This window comes from Ornithodoros turicata, chromosome 6, assembly GCF_037126465.1.
Source record: "Ornithodoros turicata isolate Travis chromosome 6, ASM3712646v1, whole genome shotgun sequence".
Classification (NCBI taxonomy): domain Eukaryota; kingdom Metazoa; phylum Arthropoda; class Arachnida; order Ixodida; family Argasidae; genus Ornithodoros; species Ornithodoros turicata.
In genome coordinates, this window is record NC_088206.1 from 32,971,851 (window position 1) to 32,990,989 (window position 19,139).

Sequence of the window (19,139 nt, forward strand, 5' to 3'; positions counted from 1 at the left end):
ATTTCTCTCCAAGATTTCGCGCAATTTTTATATAATGCCAATGGGATTTAAATGATTTTTAAATTTATCACCCACCTTATCTTTGATAAGCGGGGGTGTGCGGTGCCGTATTGGACAACGGTTGTTTTAAAGGATCTTGGACTAGCCTTTGTGAACTAAGAAAAGTACTTACGAACGCATGATATCCCTCCCAACCTCGGTTGATCCTGTAAAGCCAAGCTTCCTGATGTCCGGGTGGTCACAGATGGCCTGGCCCACAGTGGAGCCTGTCAACACAGGGTGTTGCATCACCAACAGAGGACAATGTATCCGATCCTTTCCTGTGTTCTAATATACCCCCGCAGTGTTTGTACCTGCTCGCACACTTTCAAGCTCGATCGCACTTCTAGTCCAAACTGTCGCATGCGGTGAACCAGTTACACATTATAATGCTTTGCCCCGCTCATCCGCGCTACAACTTTCTAAAGGCCGTGAGCCCTCAAGGATGGCTGTAGTGCAGGAAACTACACTACAACTGCAATGTAGTTACCTGCAGTTATTGTACCTGCACTACGGCTGTGATGCAGGAAACTAGGCGCAAGAGCTGTTCCCAGCCCTTCTTCCCTTGTATCCTTTCTCCGAGCAATGTGCCGCCAATCTAGGCAGGCAGACTGCTCGAAGCCCAAGCCAGAAGACAACGTTTGAAAAATAACACGAGGTAGACAACTGACATATTCCCTTATAATACTGGAATATTGGTAAGGAGGGCGAGTCTCCATGATGAACCTCAAATATTCAATAAAATGAGCCGGCCGTATTAAGCTTTTTTATCCGCGATTGAATAAACTTTGTTTTTCTGAGTTGAGTTGATTAGAAAAGAAAAAAATGGAGAAATAGGCACTCATTACGAGAGCCGGCTACTCCAGATCACTTAGGAAAACAGAAATGGCTATCTACAATAAAACCAATGACTGACAGACTCTCAGTCAGTCACTCGCACACACAGTCCACACACACTGTCAGTCATACTGTGTCCACCAACTTAAAGTCTGCGCAAAATTGCAGAAACGCTTGCATGGCGTGAAACTGATGGTCGGGTGTCCAAGGGCCCAGAACCTTAACGACGTCAAATGGTCTGCCATCCAGCCGAGCTAAGGAAGCTTGTAGAGATTGTCTGTGCTGCTGATACCGTGGACAGGATAATAAGATATGTTCAGTGTCCTCAACAGTCCCACAGGTGCCACAGTTGGGTGAATCCGCCTTTCCAAGCTTGTGAAGAAGACGTCGGCTGCAGGGCACGTTGAGGCGGTGCCGGTGGTAAAGTGACGCAAACGGCATAGGGAACGATGTCGGGAAAGTAGAGGCAAGCTCCGGGTCAACGCGGTGTAGCAGCGAAGCGCGAGCCCCGCCAGAGACCCACTGTGCCTCAGCCGGTTGGCGACACAAAGCACTCAACATGGCCCTAGCGTCGGACTTTGTGAAATATATGAGTCGTGACGCACCCTTCTCTTAGAGACTCCAATGATGGTTGAGGATGACAATAGTAATCTGTTTGTCATTTATTCTCGGATGGAATAGATCCACGATCAATGAAACTGGTACCGCTGTGAACAGTCCTTGCCGTTCGCTTCGCTGATACTGGATGATGCCATTTCCATCCTAAGCACCGCTGGAGTTCGTGACATATCGTATATTGTTTTTAAATTTATAATACAATTCAATATTTTTGTATAATTTCGCCTGACTGTGACACATAAATTGAGGATTACGGTATAGTAATAATTTTCGTGCATGCTGCATAAGAGGCTATGCATTAGAATAGCCAAAGAAAATAATAGCATTGGACTGTGTTAGAAAGTGTGCGAAACAATGTCATTTTAGGGCCGCCGAGGGCTGCCGATATTTCGAACAGAGACTGCTCTTGGGATCGATATGGTCGTATCTCAAAGGGATCATCCAACAATTCTATACGACATAGGTCGGACGTATTAGAGAGGTATAGAGCGCCTTTTTGTATGATGTACGTATTTTGCCCATAAAAACGCTATGAGAGCAGCATAGATGCTGTTTTTGAACTTGAGTTACCCGGCCAGGCGGAGATACTCTCGAAGAGAGTACGCGCGCCTCAGGTGCGCATGACCTTCACCAACGGAGGCTTATCTAGTGGTTGATCTGGCCAACAGATCAACCACTAGATAAGCCTCCGTTTCAACAGATCCAACATATCAGCACCTAGGTTAGACCTGTGCGCCGCCGCCGTCATTTATCCGCGCGCTGCCGCCGCCGCTGGCGCCACCTCGGCGCCCCAATATCCCGCGCGCGTTCCGTGTTCCGATCGGTTCCGCTACGGAGCGGGAAGCTCGAAGTGGTTTCGCGCACTTTTGCTGGTCTTGGCCTCGCGAGTATTGAACTGCCATGGCATCAGAGACTAGATCTCCGTTTTTGAAGCGCGTGTCCTTGTTCTCTGTTGATAAGAACTCAAGTGCATTTAAAACGAGCGCGGTGTGGAGTTACTTTGGCACCATAGTTTTGCAAGACGGTGACAAGACGCGGAAGATTGGCTCTCATTTCTCCTGCGAGGAGTGCCTGACAGCCGGAAAAGAGAAGGATGGAGATAAGCCCTTCGATAAGTTAGTATGTTGGTACATGAATATCTTCTTACCGTTGCTCAACGAATGTAAAAGGAGACCTGTAGAAAACACTAGAGCTTTGTGGCTCTTATACTGTCATCATTATTATTGTTGTTTTCATTCATTCGCGATAGTATTAGCCTGATCCCCATGGGAACCGCGAAGAGGGGCAAGCTGGCCGTTGCCCCTCCTCGCCCCGCTGGCCGGGTTGATGTTTGTGCATGACAACTATGCCCTCTGTAAAAATTCCCTCTGAGGGTACAACGCGTGTGCAACCACTGTCACAGATTACGGGCTTTCACGGCTTGTTCTGGTCAAAATGTGATCGAAGTCGATCTATTGTTTGTGATAAATTTGTTATGGTTAAACCTTTTTTTTTTTTTTCAAATAAAATGTGGAACCTTTTTAGGATGTGGTTTCGACTCTAGTCTAGTATACACCTCGCAAGCCACCAGCGCTTGCGTACGCTTGTGGACGGCTTACGCGTTTACGCCCTCGCGCCGTTGACGCCGCCGCCGCCAGTGAAAAAACCGGCTCTACGCCGCCACCGGTCAAGTGGCATCGGCGCATAGGTCTAACCTAGGTCCAGTCATCTCCATCGCTTCATAGCACGTGACCATCTGACGTGGAATGAGCGCTCTCCTTCCGGAGATCCTGAACGGTACGGTTCCAGTTTCGGTTGATTTGCATAGGGAAATTTGACTACGCATATTTCAACACAGGTGCTCGTTTCACAATTTTTCAAAAATTGAATGGCTTTCAATGAGGATTGTCTCCCATTCTGCTATCTTACTTTTTCCCGCAATTTCAATAATGAATTTAGGTAATTAGTCATCTTGTAGTTGCATACTTTCTTCGAGAGGATGTCCGCCCGCCTGGCCGTATTTCTCAACTGTAAAAGCTACATCTAGTTTTGCTGCTCTGCTGTTTTTTTTTGTTTTTTTGTAAACAACCTGCAAAGGATAAGAAAAGACACCATTGTATAAAAGAGACAACAGCTGTAAAGACGCACAGAAGAAGCTCCAACTTCCGGGATTGGGTTCTATGTCCCCTTGTTCCGACTGAGTTGTAAGTGCGGTCGTTGTCTTTCGTCGCTCCTAAAATAACGACATTCCGTCTCCTCCATTGACGAATGCAAGAAGCTGTAAGAGGCTGACAAAAAAAAAAAAAAAAAAAAAAAAGGAAAAAGAGAAAGAGAAAGGAATATTCGCGCAGTCACTTCGCTTCGCTTTATTTCGTCGGACTATGGTCAAATGAGCGCAGCGGGGTGAATTCTGACGCGAAACCCGCGGCAGGGCGACCGACGAGACTTTGCGTCGGACTGCCAACAAGAGCTGGTGATGCAACGACCGAAGTGGACTGAGAGGACAACCGGTACCCGCCTCAGGGACCGTGGCTGTATGGTGAAACCAGTATGGTGAGCCCTGCACTGTGTACGTGGATTTCCAGTGTAATGCCTAGTTCACACTAGCATTTTCACGATGCGGCGCGGCACGGTTGCCATGACGACCAAGTCCGACGAACCGGAACGCGCTCGCTACTCGAGATATAGTCAAGACCGCACTCCTTGAGGTGTTGGCGACACGTAGCAAGCGGCTGACTAATGACCGAAGACGCCTCGCGGCTCCTTTGTCAAAATGACTTCCTGCATAGGGACCACGTTGGTGCGTTCCATATTCGGCAGATATGCCTCAATGCATTTTAACGTTTCGCCGATAATAGCAATTTTACCTGTTCACCGTCCCCATATTTGACTGAGAGCGGAGTCGTTCATGACTAGGACTTCATGCACGAAAATCTTCCGAAATATGCACGCAAATATGCGGCGCGAAGCGTCGAAATTAGAGATGTCGCGAAACTTCGAAGCGCAAAGTTCGAAGCAGACCCTTGGGGTTCGAATGGTTCGACGAACCGTCGAACTTTACAACTGGTTTGCTAAGTTAGACTTCAAGTTTTATCTTCTTTTTAAAGGGAAAACGTTAGCTAAGGCATGCCACAATTAACGTTTGATTGTTCAACGTTATCGGTATGCTCGAACCAACTGCTCAAACGTATATAAGTGGCGGAGCACTGCGTCGACATTCAACAACGCACTGGTTGCTTCTTGCTCTTGCCTGTTTGCAGGAAGTGCGCCTGCAACGCGAGCGGTTTGAACGCCGTTGGTTGCAATACATATAAACTGTACACTACAAAGCAGATGAGTACAGAACGGGGGCCAGATTCTGGCGCGTCCATTTCGAACACATTAAAGAACAATAGGAATAAGCCAACTGCTTCGTGCGCTGTGATTTTTTATTTTATTTATTTATTTATTTATTTTTTATTTATTTTTTTGCGGAGGAGGGCTGCCTACGTTCTCAACGAACAATAGCACCTGCTACCTTCCTGCATCACAATATTGATTGCTGTCGGCTTGCGAAGGACAAAACGTTTAATTATTACCCACTCGCATAAAGGGATAAATATGTCGTGTGGCTGTTATTTTTTACTTCTTTCTCTCTTCATTATCAACCAGTGAAAATTAATACAATTGAGAAAGGAGTGTAAGGAGTGTTATTCGTCGCTGATGAGTTCATGGTAGCTCATATTATGCGCATTTGAATGAGCGGGGAGTCGAAATGCTCCACTTTCCCAAATAACCTCCGCTGAAGGTTGAACCAAACCATTGAGAAACGAAGAAGAAAACGTTTACTACCAGTCCCAGGAAGGACGTTGAATACCCCGGGTGGGAATCCAGCGTATACTGTCAGTTCAGCTAACTTGAGGGCAGTCAAAGGTGACACCTGGGCAGGTTTCAGCACTAAGGTGTTGCCTGCTGCCAGGCAAGCAGCCGATTTCCAAGCAACCATCATAAGCGGGTAGTTCCAAGGGGTGATGATGCCGCAAACCCTGCGTTTAAATACACACATTCGGAAAGCTTTCAGAACTATTCTGGACACGGTGAAATTATCGCTATGGACACCTCCTAACCCGTGCTGTTTTTTCTATCCTTACTACAACGCAGGAAGAGAGGAAAAAGAAAGAAAGGCGAATGGGGCACAGAAACATATCCGCCTGTGGTAGCATCGACTCACCTGAGTACTACCGTGCAGTCCCCAATGTCTTGTAGCACGTACGGCTCGTCTCGCCCTTTCCTTCAGCGAGTTCAATACGGGTGTAATTTTCTCTCTCTGAGCAACGCGTTATAACTGCGACAGGATATGAGCGTGGTGTGTAGCCTCCTCCCATCATGACCACAGTTGTCTCGCGAGCGACGTAAAGCCCTTCCCTCAACTCCACCAACGGTTTGGCAACCGAACAGAGACGGCGCCATTTTTATGGTCACGTGCACAGTGACTTTTGCAATGACGTGTAACCAGGATCTGCCCAGAATGCATTGCGTTCGTCTTGAACGCTATTGCGTGTGGTAGGGCACACCTGTCTCGAGCGGTTGCCGTCAAGATTGTCAATTTGGCTGCGTCTAGCCAACTTTGGCTGATTTCAGTTTCGGGTGACACCTTACCATCGGAGCTGCCTATTTGGCTACGATTGACTGCAGCTCCGGGTGGTGAATGTCGCAAAAGAGAAGGGAGAAAGATATGTTAAGCATGCTCTCGTCTTTTCTTTTTTCTTTTTTTTTAACTATGCTCCACAGTGACTCACAGCACGGGGACCAGGAAGGCAGGGATCACTTTGAAGATGATGATGATGATGATGATGACTCATGAAGCGTTAGTGTACTGTTCAGCGTTGTAGCGTGCCTAATATTTTCGCGTGTGTTTCATGGTATGTGTATTACGATAAACCAAAGTTTATTGTACAAACTTTGTAGAAAGTTACTGAGTAAAGACACAAGACCAGAAACATCATGGCTATTTGCGACATGGAATAGGAAATTAGCTACCTCCAGCACCCGCACACAACATTCCGGCATTAGAAGAGGAAACTAAGTCAATTAGAGTCTCTGAATCCAGTAACCTTGCAAAAAATTTATAGCTACTTTTATGACTTTATTGTCCGATATAATCTCGCGCCTTTCTTCTGTTGAGACAACGAAACCCGCCGTCGACAATTCGACGTCGATGCGTCAAGAACTGGATGCTCTCAAGGCAGCGAACCACGACCTTCGTAGCAGTCTTCACGACATTCAAAATAGATATCGAAGATATAATCTGATTTTTCGTGGTATCACCGACTCCCCTGCCGAATCCTGGACTGAATCTGAATCAAAAGTTGTAACCTTCATATCTGGTCAACTACATATCACTGTACCGAGCAATGCCTTCGAACGTGTTCACCGCATAGGGACTTTCAAGCAGAACGGACTGCGCCCCATTATCGCAAAGTTTTCTTCCTTTAGACTCCGAGAAGCCATTTTGCAACAAAAGTCTAAGCTAAAAGGAAGCCAATATTCCATTCAGGAGGATTTCTGCCCGGCTACTAGACTAGCAAGGAAAATGTTGTTCGAATATGGACAGAACAGGCAGTTTAAACTTAGTTTCAACAAGCTCTGATTGGCGACAGTTGTTACATGTACGATTCTCCCAACTGTTCTGTAGAATGCGTTTCCAAAAGGACTGGGGATATTCCAATCGTTGCAATGGCTTCTTCGTCACGAGATAACCTAGTTGAACGTGCAAGCTCTATCTCAATCGTCAACGACCCCTCGTCTTCGTCCCACAACAATGCCGTTGTCGAGCTTTCCCGTGATTCCCAAAATGTTGGATCTCCCATGTGCCTGCGTCCTAGACGTGACGAGAACCGTTCTGAATAGCCATCACACAGGGCCCACTAGAAGTCGCTCAACCACCCTCAGAATATCTGTACTGTATACCAACATCCGTAGTTTAATCAATAAACGAGATGATCTTTGCTCCGTCATCGACTCGTGCGATGCGGACATTATCTTCCTTACTGAAACCTGGCTGTCAGCTAAAGTATGTAACTCTGAACTCTTTTCCTGTTGTAAACACTACACTATATATCGTGCTGATAGACCTAGCAGATCTGGCGGTGGCGTATTAATTGCAGTGTCAAATAGTCTTGCCTCCTCTCCCCCCCCCCCCATACATGCCTCCCATACTCCCTCCTCTCCATCTCTTTGCATTTGTTATCGTCCTCCTTCAGAGAATAGGTTTTTCGTTAACGAGCTGTGTGACGCATTAAACCTTATAAACGTGCGATTTCCTAGTACACCCTTGTTCTTGCTGGGCGACTTCAACTTTGCAGCTATAGTTTGAAGCTCGAATTCGCATCACGTATGTGTTAGCTCTGGTAACGCTGCTGATTTCATTAATCTATGTCACGACTTTAACTTGACACAGTTAGTTACTGCACCAACTCGGATAGTTGGAGATAGTGCAAACATTCTTGACCTTGTCCTCACATCGCACCCCGCTTTGGTGTCTGATATTTTGTACCTGCCCGCCTCAAGCGACAATGTTGTTATGCATTTTTTCATCAACCTGCCATGTGTTTCCCGAGTGAGGCTTAACAAATTCATCCGCAATTACAACAGGGCTAATTTCGACATCATCAATCTCGAATTAGGCAGGTTTTCAGACAATTTCAGCGATGAGTTCCGCGATCGCCTGCTTCAAGATAACTTTACCTTATTTACAAATAAGGTTAATGACGTTGTAGATCAATTCATCCCTCTCACCACAATCCTAATCATTCCTGAATATCCTTGGTTCAATCGCACCATCATGCGACTAAGAAATCGAAAAAGGAGGCTTTTCAAAACTTCACGGCGTTCGCGAACTCAACCCAACTGGTTGCGCTACAAGATAGCCGCTACCCAATACAAAACTGCCATCAAGGACGCAAAGCTTACCTTCTTTTCTTCAACTCTACCGCAGTTATTAACAAACAATCCCAAACAATTTTGGAACGTTTTCAATAAACAGGCGCCCTCCTCCTTTATCTTTAACGGATAATAACGGTGCGGCTGTCCCTGATTGCGACATTGCTGACGTGTTTAACAATCTCTTCTGTAGTACTTTTTCCACTACCAATTCCGTCCTCACTGTTCTAGCTCCCCGTAACTTTCCCCCAATGGATCCAATAACATTCAGTCCGGCTGGAGTTGCCAAGGTCATAGACAGGTTAAGCCTATCTTCTAGCGCTGGGGTTGACAATATCAATGCCAAGTTTTTGAAAAACACCAAGCTGTACTCATCTTTGATTCTCAGCAAAATCTTTGAACAATCCTTGGATACTGAGCATTTGCCAGACGCCTGGAAAATTGGCAAAGTCGTGCCGGTGCACAAGTCCGGGAGCAAGAACCTGGCTACTAACTAACTACCGACCCATATCTCTCACTAGCGTGCCATCTAAAATCTTAGAGTATACCGTCTATACTCCCTTAGTCAACCACCTTGAACCCAACTCATTCCTCAATTCCTATCAACATGGCTTCCTTAAACAGTTCTCATGTGAGTCCCAACTAGTATCTTTCATTCGTGATCTCCGCTCTTTTGCAGACAGAGGTATTGAGATTGACTGCTTATTCCTCGATTTTAGTGAAGCGTTCGACAAGGTATCGCAGAGACTTTTACTTCTCGAATTAGCTGGACTTGATATCGTTCCTGATAGGCCGCTTACAATTTGTCACCGCTAACAATACTAACTCCGCCTAGTCCCCAGCATGTTCCGGCGTACCCCAAGGTTCTGTCCTATGCCCCTTACTTCTTCTCATTTACATCAACGACCAACACGACAGCATCTCTTCCTCCATTCGACTCTACGCTGACGATTGTGTCATGTATCGAGCGATACATTCTAGCTCTGATACTAACCCTTTTCAGTCTGATCTTGCATCGCTTCATAACTGGTGTTCGACATGGTCCATGGAACTAAACATTAACGAATGCAATCATTTGAGGATCTCCCGCAGCCGTAACGCCACGTACATTCCCGTTTATACAATTAACAACTCCACCTTGGAGTTCGTAACTTCATACAGATACCTTGGGGTTCAAATAGATGCTCACTTTTCTTGGAAATCCCACATTTCCCTCACATGCAGTTCTACCAACTCCTCACTTCGTTTCATTCGTCGCACTTTCTATATGGCCCCCTGAAACGTTAAACTGCACCTGTACAGATCCCTCGTGCGTCCCAAGTCGAGAACGCTGCTTCGGTTTGGGACCACAGAAGCAATAACCTTACTAATATGCTAGAATCCACTCAAAATCGCGCAGCACGCCTTATCATCATGGCACACTACAACCGCACAGCAAGTCTCTCTCTTATGAAGTAGTATCTACAACTACCCCTACTAGCCTGTCGTCGTAAAGTTGCTCGCTTGTCACTTTTTCATAAAACATTCTATAATGACGATCTCATCCTCTCCTCCTCTTACATATCATCGCACACGTATATCTCCCACCGCTTGGATCACTTTCGAAAAGTTAAAATCCATCACGCCAAACTAATTCTTTCTCAGACTCCTTTTTCATTCGCACCGCACGTGATTGGAACAGGTTACCGTGTGACATTGCTACCATACAGGATCTGCCCTCTTTAGGGATTCCATTACAGAGTTATTTTCGGTATAAGTAGTGCTAAACCCATTTTCACACCCATGCTCTCCCGTTTTCCGGTTTCGATGTGCTATGCCTTATCATATGTTAGATATTATATGTTAATTGTTGTTACTATTATTTATTTTGGGGCATCAGACTGAGGGGTCTTTTGCAATATTTAATCATTTTCCACCATGAACACTTTACATGCTTACTGTCTGTCTGTGACCCTGCTGTGTGTGTTCATTCTTCATTTTTCGAGCGCCCTGTGCGCCTTTTGCTCCGTTTATGTATTCAAGCCCCTCCCGTCTTTTGTGCCCTTGTGGCCCTGAGGGTATTGAAAATAAATAAATAAATAGTGTTCAATTGACTCAAATCGTGTAACTACCATGCTGGCCAAGGCTGGACCCCCTCTCAGAAAAATCCTGGATCCGCCACTGGTTAGGTCCATTCGACCGCAGTATGTACGACGCCTGGTTTCCAATGGTTTCCTGGAGTAATGTTGGGGGGGGGGGGGGGTAACTATGACAGTTTTATCTCGCGCACCTAGGCGAACCCGCGTGCACGGAGCCCGATCACAAAACCGGTCTTGGAGCTGCCCCAGCCGGGCTGTTCAGCATGCATCATACGCATTCTGCCCGAGTTCGATGCGTAAACGCCTTCTGTCAAGTGCAGAACAAATGTTTCGTGGGGGCCTTGAAATGGGGGCCACGTGCCTGCGCATAGGCAACTATGAATGATGTCTATTCACGTGTGCGTGTGTCTGTGAACGCATACACTACGTTTGGCCACAATGCGAAAGAAGAATATTAAATTACCAAAGCTATCTGGATATCTATCGTTCGTAACAATTCGGCGTAACAATCTAATTTTCGCTTGATGCACCGAACAGATGCAGCTGTCGCTTTCAACAGTGTATAGATTTTGTGTCGCATTGAACAGTCAAATGAAGCGAGTGAACCAGAAGTTGCACCTTGGTTTCTGATTTCCAAATTCAGTGAAGAAGCCTGAGCGTGGGCGAAAAACACAGAGGGGACGCTAACACAACAACATGTCCCTTCTGAGGCTTTCTCCACTGAATGGATTCCCTCCACTAGCTTGCTTGTATCTACGCGATTCTATCTGTCGACTTCCAAAGCGTTCATCGCAAATTATGTCAGGCTTTCTCTCAATATATATTTGTACCGACTCCAGAGATGACAGATGTTTCGCACCATTGACGGTGATATTTTAGCAACCCCACAAATGTAATCAAAAGTAAAATAATTTCAGCATTTAAAACATCCTTACCCGATTGGTTCTCGTTTGGTAAAAGTGAGATTCCTGTTTGGTCGAGCGTGGTTGATGGGGATGGTAGTCCCTTGAATTTTGTCGCACCACCCGGCGAAGTAGCGGTATGTGTCGATTGACATGCCAATGTGCGTCTTGATGGCCAGGGTGTACACAGCGCCGGAGTCCATACTTTCGATCGTAGCCAGTTCTTCCTTGTGTTGCTCCATCAAGTCGGCGAGTCTGCCGAGGAAATCAGTGACTTTGGAAAGCACGGGTGAAGTGAGCCTTACCTGTAGAGAAGCCTTCCGCGATCTCTGGCATTCATTCGACTCCATTCGCCCTCCTCGAATGCTGCCTGATAGAAGGATGGAGTCCATTTAGGCGGATAACGTAAAAGTACTGAGATCAATTAACGAAATTTTGTCCACGGTTTCTGTTGGTTGCATGCATGTCATATCGTCACAAGAAAGACGGTTTTTGAACATTGTTTAACACTCGCGTACACTGCGCCACCAGAGCTTTTAACATAGTTGGCCGTATCTCTCGATTCTTAACCGATTACAGCGCGTGCCGTGAGACTTCGCTTGGTGCGCGCCTCCTTTGTAACCTCATTATCATAGCAAAACGCCGAGACGAGGGACTCCCTCCCTGTCCCTCGTCTCGGGGTTTTGCTATCATGGGCCTCATTCTGATCCCTGTCGGTAGCGCGAACGTGTGGTGCGGAAGCGAGCGAACGTGGTATCTGACGCAACGTAACGCTAGCGATGAGAATTTGGTATTCCCTGCGCTCCATACGAGTCGCCCGTTAGCGACGGCGTCTCTCGCGGGAACGGCAGCCTCGACCCTGTCGTTAAGCGGAGCAAGAGCTGTCAAGATGGCTGCAAGTTACTTGGCATGCCTCTTATCAACACCGCAATGGTTGGCTCCGGTGTTTAGGTGGCGCGACAACGTGTTTGTATAAAATGAAACGTCTTTCGCGAAACTGCTTCACCGCTGAGGCTACACCTGACTATCATTCATGTACAGATTATCAGCACAATACACAAAGGTCTGCCTAAAGCTTACATTTCTCCTCTTGTCAACTCTCCTGACAGCTCCTTCGCTGGGATTTGATATCGCGACTAATTCTCTTTTTTGCCTCTCTAATTGCGTGTAGGAAGGTGACAAAATGCCCGTGAATAAATTGCGGTGTTCTATCATAAAACTGCAACATCATTTCATATTAGCCGTGCGTTGGGCGAGAAGTGCGAGACTTTTCCTCCGTTGTTAACGCGTCTTCGTCGTCGCTTCTTTTCAAAACAAGCAGTATTCCACGTGATTCTCCTACTGCTGCGCTATTGGCTGAGAGAGTGGAGTCTCGTTCCCAGACACATGTCGGCACAGTTCCCTTAGAAGTCGGCCCAGGACGCACATTCCCCAGGGCGTCAGTCGTGACGTTGCCCACTTCTGTGAGGCCGACAACGGCGGGCCCTTTCGCCATCATCACCACCACGTCTTAACTCTGCAGCCAAGTCTAACGCCATTCAATAAACCAAGCGCGCTATGGTTAAAGGCGACATGGGAATACCAAAACTGGCCGCTCCCGGTGGTCGTAATCGCTCCCTCCTCTGATGTCGGTGGCGCTCGACAGTGGTTCGGAATAGGGCCCATGGATACTTATCAGCTCCCTCGCTACCTAACCATCTTTTCACTCTCATTAATCTTACCTTGGCGGCTTTAACAGCCTTATCGACGTCTTCTTTTGAAGCGCACTGAACTTCGCAAATCACCTGAAGGAAGCAACCAGCTATTTCATCTCCGAATCAATACTTCGTAAACTAAACTGTATGCAACTTGATACTGACGCTTTCATCTGTTGGGTTAACGGTTTCCAGGACCTTCCCAGAAGAGCTGTTTAGGAACTGGTTGTTAATGAACAACTGGTTGGCAAAGGTTACATCCATGTTGTTCACGCGCTTAATCACCTAGGGTTTGAGAAAAAAGAACACGTCAATCTGAATTATGATCGAGTGTAATATACTATTTTCGTAACGACATTGCGAACAGGAACACACAATAGGGGGATGTGAAGTAAGCACAAAATTGTTAAGTTTTCTGTAGAGGCATCCACGTCTCCCAACTTTCTTTGCGCCAAATTGTTTTTTTTTCTTCTTTTTTCAGGTTAATATAGCCTACATCAAAAAGAGGAGAACTAAATGAAGAGGCCATTAGATCTACAAAACAAAGGCTTACGGGATCAAATACGAGTTTTGGAGATCCCGATCCACCCCGTGATTTGAGGACTACAGTCCTGATGAAGTCGTCAAACTGTGTTGCCATGTACACGTCTTCGTTTTCCAGGGTCACGTGGCACTTGTCCTTCACCTCTTCCACCAACCTGAAATCAGATCACTTACAGTACTGTGTACAGCACATGCTTCATTTGTTCACAGCTAATTTGGTGTTCTAGAAAGGCTCTTTTGTCTACAGAAGGTCAACCGTTATACTACAACCACTGATGATACTGCTAAAGGGGTGTCATTACTCCAGTGACAAGTTCTGCGGTCCAAAATTGTTAACCTTACGGTTCATTGGCTGTTATTTATGAACATGAAAAAAAGAGAAAAAGAAGAGAATCACGTCGTGGAGGAAAGAGGTGCCTTACATCACCGAAGAGTGAAACCCATATTGACGGATAACTAGCATCTGTGTAGCGGAGAGCTCAATCCATTTGAGCTACCAATCAGAGAAAGCTAGGTGAGTGGGGTAGGATAGGCAGGCTCCTAACGTGTACCGATGGGTCGCACCGCGCGTCTGCTGAGGTACGTACATTCACCAGTGAGGTATCGTCTGAATCTTCTCCCTCATTTTCACTTGGAAATAATCATGGATAAGGCAGTTAGCCTGCAAAAGTAGTAACTGGGTTGCAGTTACCCTATTTGAAATGGAACTAGTTACAGCTACCAGTTACTGCGTTAAAGTAACGTATGCAGTTACTTTACAGTTACCTTCTACACTCTAAGAAAAAAAGGTAGAATATTCTACCCAGAGTTGCAGCGGGACGGTACTTCTACCATTTCGTGCCAATTCACACGCGAGTTCTCCCCCGCGGGTATAAGGGGCGGCGGCGTCCCTTTCCCTTGCTACTCTCTCGCCCGTTCGCTCTAAGAGAAAATTGTAGAATTTCCTACCCAAGTTGGTAGAACGACAGATTCTACTCTGTAGTTTGTTTCTACTCTGCAGTTATACCCAAAAGGTAAAACTGGTTGGAGTAGAAATGTGGTTGCGATGCAGCTCTACCGAAATGGGTAGGAAATCACACCTTTTTTTTCTTAGAGTGTAAGGAAAAAAGACGAATAAATGTAAAAGTCAAAAAGCTTCGTTTTTGCTGTTTTACTGTCCTATCATAATTATACCTTGTTATAAACAGAGGATTTCCCATTGATCTTAATAGCATGGTGGGCAAGTTAGTCTAGGTCGTCCTCGTTGCGTATAAGATTGCAAAATTCGTGAAGTTCTAGCTGGGAAAAAAGACAGTGTGCTTCAAGTGTACTCTCCTTCCGTAAGTTGTCCGAGTGCAAGGTATGGACAGTGTTTCGTGCTGTAAAGCTGCAAATGGATACCACGTGCATTTTCATACCTTGCGACGTCCATTGAGCCTGCTCCACTCTTGAAGAAGTCTGTGTCTCCCTCAATGTCCCCTCGGAGTATACTTTTCCACGTAGCCTGTTGATCACGAGAGAACATAATGCCATGTGATGACAATACTTATGTACAATCCTCTCCTCCTACAACAGGGAACAGGTGGTCGGCAGTATCGACATGAAGAAATAAAAACCACTGGGGGTGCTGAAAGTACTGAAAGTCAGTTAATTTCAAAACGCGTATCACCGATAATCGACAACACCTTGTAACGGCCGCATGGTGGTTGGAGAGTAAAATTCAAGCCCTTGTATAGTTCACTCATTTTCACTAAAGACCGTGCTAATTTGCCTCCATTGTTTTCAGACCTTGAGTATTTTATACCGTATCGAATACACGTTTATTCATCTTAGCTTCTGCACTTTTCAAGAGGCGTTTTTGAAATGTTCATACATTTGAGCTGTCTTAGGGAAAGATCACTGTGCTAATCTCTCATTCCCATATACATACGACAAGCAGACTACGACCAATTCAGCCGATAAGCCCGTCAGCTGGAGCAGAGTGTGAGATCGAATTGTAATGAGAACAAGGAAAAAGAAGGAAGAAATTGACGCATCACCTGACGAATACTGCTACTCACTGCCTCACAGGTTTTCCTTCCCATCCCTTCACCCAAGAAAGTAAGCTACGTACAATGTTACTCTAACCCCCTGCTTCTCCCTGACGCATACGACTCCCCGAAATGTTGCAAGTGCAACCAAGTGCCGTAAGGACGTGGAATATGGAGAGTAAGCTTCGCTTCTGGTCAATCGTGCAACGCAGTGAAAGGATCTACTGTAGTGAAAAGTTGAATAATATAGCGCAATAACATTACATATACCACTTTTCTACATCTGGGCCACACGCTGCATGACGTTCTTTTCGTGCCCATAACTCAATACTTAAAACGAAAAAAAAAACAAAAAAACACCATAGTGTTCCCAGATCGCAGTGATGGTGGTGACGGAACAGCTTGCGTAGTCGCCCAGCAGCTCATGCGGACAACGTCACGACTAACGCGGGAAGGGGAGGGGGACGCGCGTCCTGGGCAGATTTCGCAGGGAAGTGTGCCGACATTTGCCTTCAAACGTCTGAACAAAACCTGGGGAAAATATCCAGACAGCACAGCCGGCGCACGGATTCGAACCTGGGTCACTTCCCAGTCTCTGCGTGGAACGCCATGGCATTGGTGTTGGGATTGGAAAGAAACAAATAAGAGGGAGATATTCAATTAATCACACGGCAAACTTGGCTGCTCCCATAAACAGACCCCCCTCCCCCCACATACACACATACCAAGCATACACAAAAGTAACGGCATACATAAATGTAGGCGTACATACACAAAAGTAACAAACGCCGCTCTGAAACATAGGCCGATGACAAATCATTGCTTAGTGTAATGATACTAAAGCAAATCTCCAACCAATGTACAGGACGGGGATACCAGACGTTTCGGAGCCAGTTAGTGTTAGTGCAGTGCAAAATAAAGCACACGGTCTTAATAGAGTGTCTCCAACGCACTGCTCTGAATAAATCTTACAAGCGCTGACAAGGTAGCATCCCTCTTGTCGTGTGGCCAAGGACCCAGCACTTTTACAAGGTCAAAGTTTCCAGTCCAGTTTCGAAAGTTCCAAAGCCGAGGTCAAAGTTCCCACGAGGTTGTCCAGTCCATCGGGAACAGATTTCATATAGTGGCCCTTTGGGAAGACTGCACACGAACGTGCTCAGTGTCCTCCACGGTTGCACAAAAGTTACAGTTCCCTGAATCAGTCTTCTGTATGGAGGAATTGGCGCTCGTACGGGACGCTCAAACGGAACCTGTGCAAGAGTGTCTGGATAGACAGGGGAAGCTTGGACGGAACTGTGATTTTCAGTTCCGGGTCAACTAGATGGGGCAACGAGGCGTACTTGTCGCCTTGCAGTCATTACTGTCTAGTCATAGTCTGTGTCAGGGACCTCAATATGCCTTGGCGTACGGCACTACATGGTCTGGAGAGGACAGATGTGCGAGGTCCGCTACTTCATCATCCGCTAAATTCATTCGCCCGTATGCGCGAACGTCCGGGAACGCCCGGAACGCGTGTCCGGGAATCCGTTACAGTATGTCATGGCCAGTATCCCTGGATTGCTTGCATGGGCGTACCGAGATGGGGCAGGGGGGAGGGGGAGGCGTGCCCTCCACTGGAACTTCAAGGTCGCTTGTGAAAATAGTGCTTGGAAATATCGGCGGCTTCTGTCCTGAGGCAACTCCTTCCTACTCTTTGGTCATAGGTCGTTGTGATTATTTCCAGATACCATAAATAGGAACCTCTGAGCACTCACACAGTGCGCAACATCGGCCTCCAGAAAAAGATGTGGGAGGGAGTGGGGGCTTGCACTCTTGCCCCCCCCCCCTCGAAGCGCTTTGCCCCCTTTGAAAAAATCCTGGGAACGCCCGTGATCGCTTGTACACAGTCAATGTCGTGAACTGCGGGTACCATATACCCATTCCTTAGGAATGATATTATGGATTGTAGTCCAGCCTTTGAATCACTATATATGACCATGAAGTAAGCGACAGCGGAACAAAGACGAAACTCAGTGGACTGGACCTCAGTGTCGATACTCTGAAGCGAAGCTTATTTAATGACTATGCTGCCCGAACGACGAGCCTTTTTATGTCAGGATAACCTGCTTATCTGTTCAAGAAGCTGTCTCGATGCTTACACACCTGTCTTTTAATCTCGTGATGTTGATCGTTTCCACTGTCTGCCCAACGTGTTTATCTCTTGAGTGATGCACTGTCTGGGTTTTGTCGAATTCTGGATTGCAACCACATTTCTACGTGGTCGGCACACTAGGAACCTGTGATATCACCTGCCGAAACTTTGTTCTTATGTTATCTTAGTCTCACGTTCATAGACATTCCTGTTCACCCGATGTATTTTCTGTCAGCGGGATAGAATACACCACATGGGATCGACGTTTCACGCATTTTTCCCGGTGCCTAACACTACATGTAGGCTCGTTTTGTTCTTTAGTTATGTATCCGGTGAGAGATCCCAGTTTCCCTTTCCTGAAGTTCATTCTTGATCTTCTTCAGGTTGATGAGATACATTTTATTCCCGTTTTCTACCTCCTTTGTCGACCATATATTATCCTATATATGACCCATAGCGCTGCAGACGGGTACGCAGCCACACATATTGATACGAGCTAGTAGTGTTGGCGTTGTAGAGGATGCTCCCTGGGACAGCCGTGTCATCCTTCCCTGGAGTGTTAGGGGACAACAGGCCAGGCCAGACGCAGACCTAACTGCGACCGTCTATCCATCGGTGAAAATAGCTGTCCTGTTGTTGTTAAGAACTGTCTCAGCGCAGCAGATTGCAGTGCTGATCTTCGGTGCACATTACACAGATTACAGGCAGCATAAATGTGCAATGGGGATGCTGGGTCGATCGTGGAGGGATTGCTTTCGGCAAAGCTCAATGATGTGGGGCAATCGCTGCGAGAAAACGAGAGTGTCAACGCATTACTTTGCGTGCTAGTGGGTGTCTATGGTGCCTCGTGCAGAGACGTATGTAGTGTCGCACTGTTTCTTGCGCTCGAAAAATGTCTATTGGAAGTTGACTGGCCTCTGCAGTAACTAATACATTAGGAGCTAGGAGCGGCACGAAGCAGAGCTAGGCATACTTTGAGGCTTCTGGCTGAGATGCTTTGCAGCATCTTCTCAGGTGAGTCCCATCCTATCTAATCCCATGCAGTACGGGTAGATGGTATGCCACCATCTGTGGTATCAGCACTCTATGCATGGAGAGTAGGGACCTCGTCGACATTCCCCAGCGGGAGCCCGTTGTATGACGTATAATGTTGACTCGTGCGTCAGCTGTGCCCTTAAGACAATTGATGTTAGCAGCCCATGAAAGCTGCGCATCATTAACTATTCCCAAGAATCGGTGATGGGACGCCCTCCTCATCGACTAGTCATTAGGTCTCAGTTGAAAATGTCTTTTTTTTTCGAGTAAAGCGAAGAAAAACAGTCTTTCCGGCGGACACATCTATGCCCCTTTTGGCTAAAAACACTACACCCTAATGCATTCTGGTGCCG

General features: G+C 46.5%; 1 protein-coding gene across 6 annotated transcripts in view; it reads right to left on the bottom strand.

Annotated features, from left to right (window-relative positions):
- Positions 1-19,139, bottom strand: part of LOC135396520 (mitochondrial 10-formyltetrahydrofolate dehydrogenase-like) — a 121,842-nt gene that overhangs the window by 12,697 nt on the left and 90,006 nt on the right. For all 6 annotated transcript variants that reach the window (XM_064627541.1, XM_064627538.1, XM_064627540.1 and 3 more), the window contains 8 exons: positions 15,009-15,094; positions 13,622-13,766; positions 13,234-13,353; positions 13,096-13,158; positions 11,680-11,744; positions 11,408-11,629; positions 5,305-5,498; positions 173-266 (listed from right to left, as the gene is read on the bottom strand). In XM_064627541.1, coding sequence (XP_064483611.1) covers positions 173-266; positions 5,305-5,498; positions 11,408-11,629; positions 11,680-11,744; positions 13,096-13,158; positions 13,234-13,353; positions 13,622-13,766; positions 15,009-15,094 — 989 coding nt within the window. The remainder of the gene's footprint in view (positions 1-172; positions 267-5,304; positions 5,499-11,407; positions 11,630-11,679; positions 11,745-13,095; positions 13,159-13,233; positions 13,354-13,621; positions 13,767-15,008; positions 15,095-19,139) is intronic.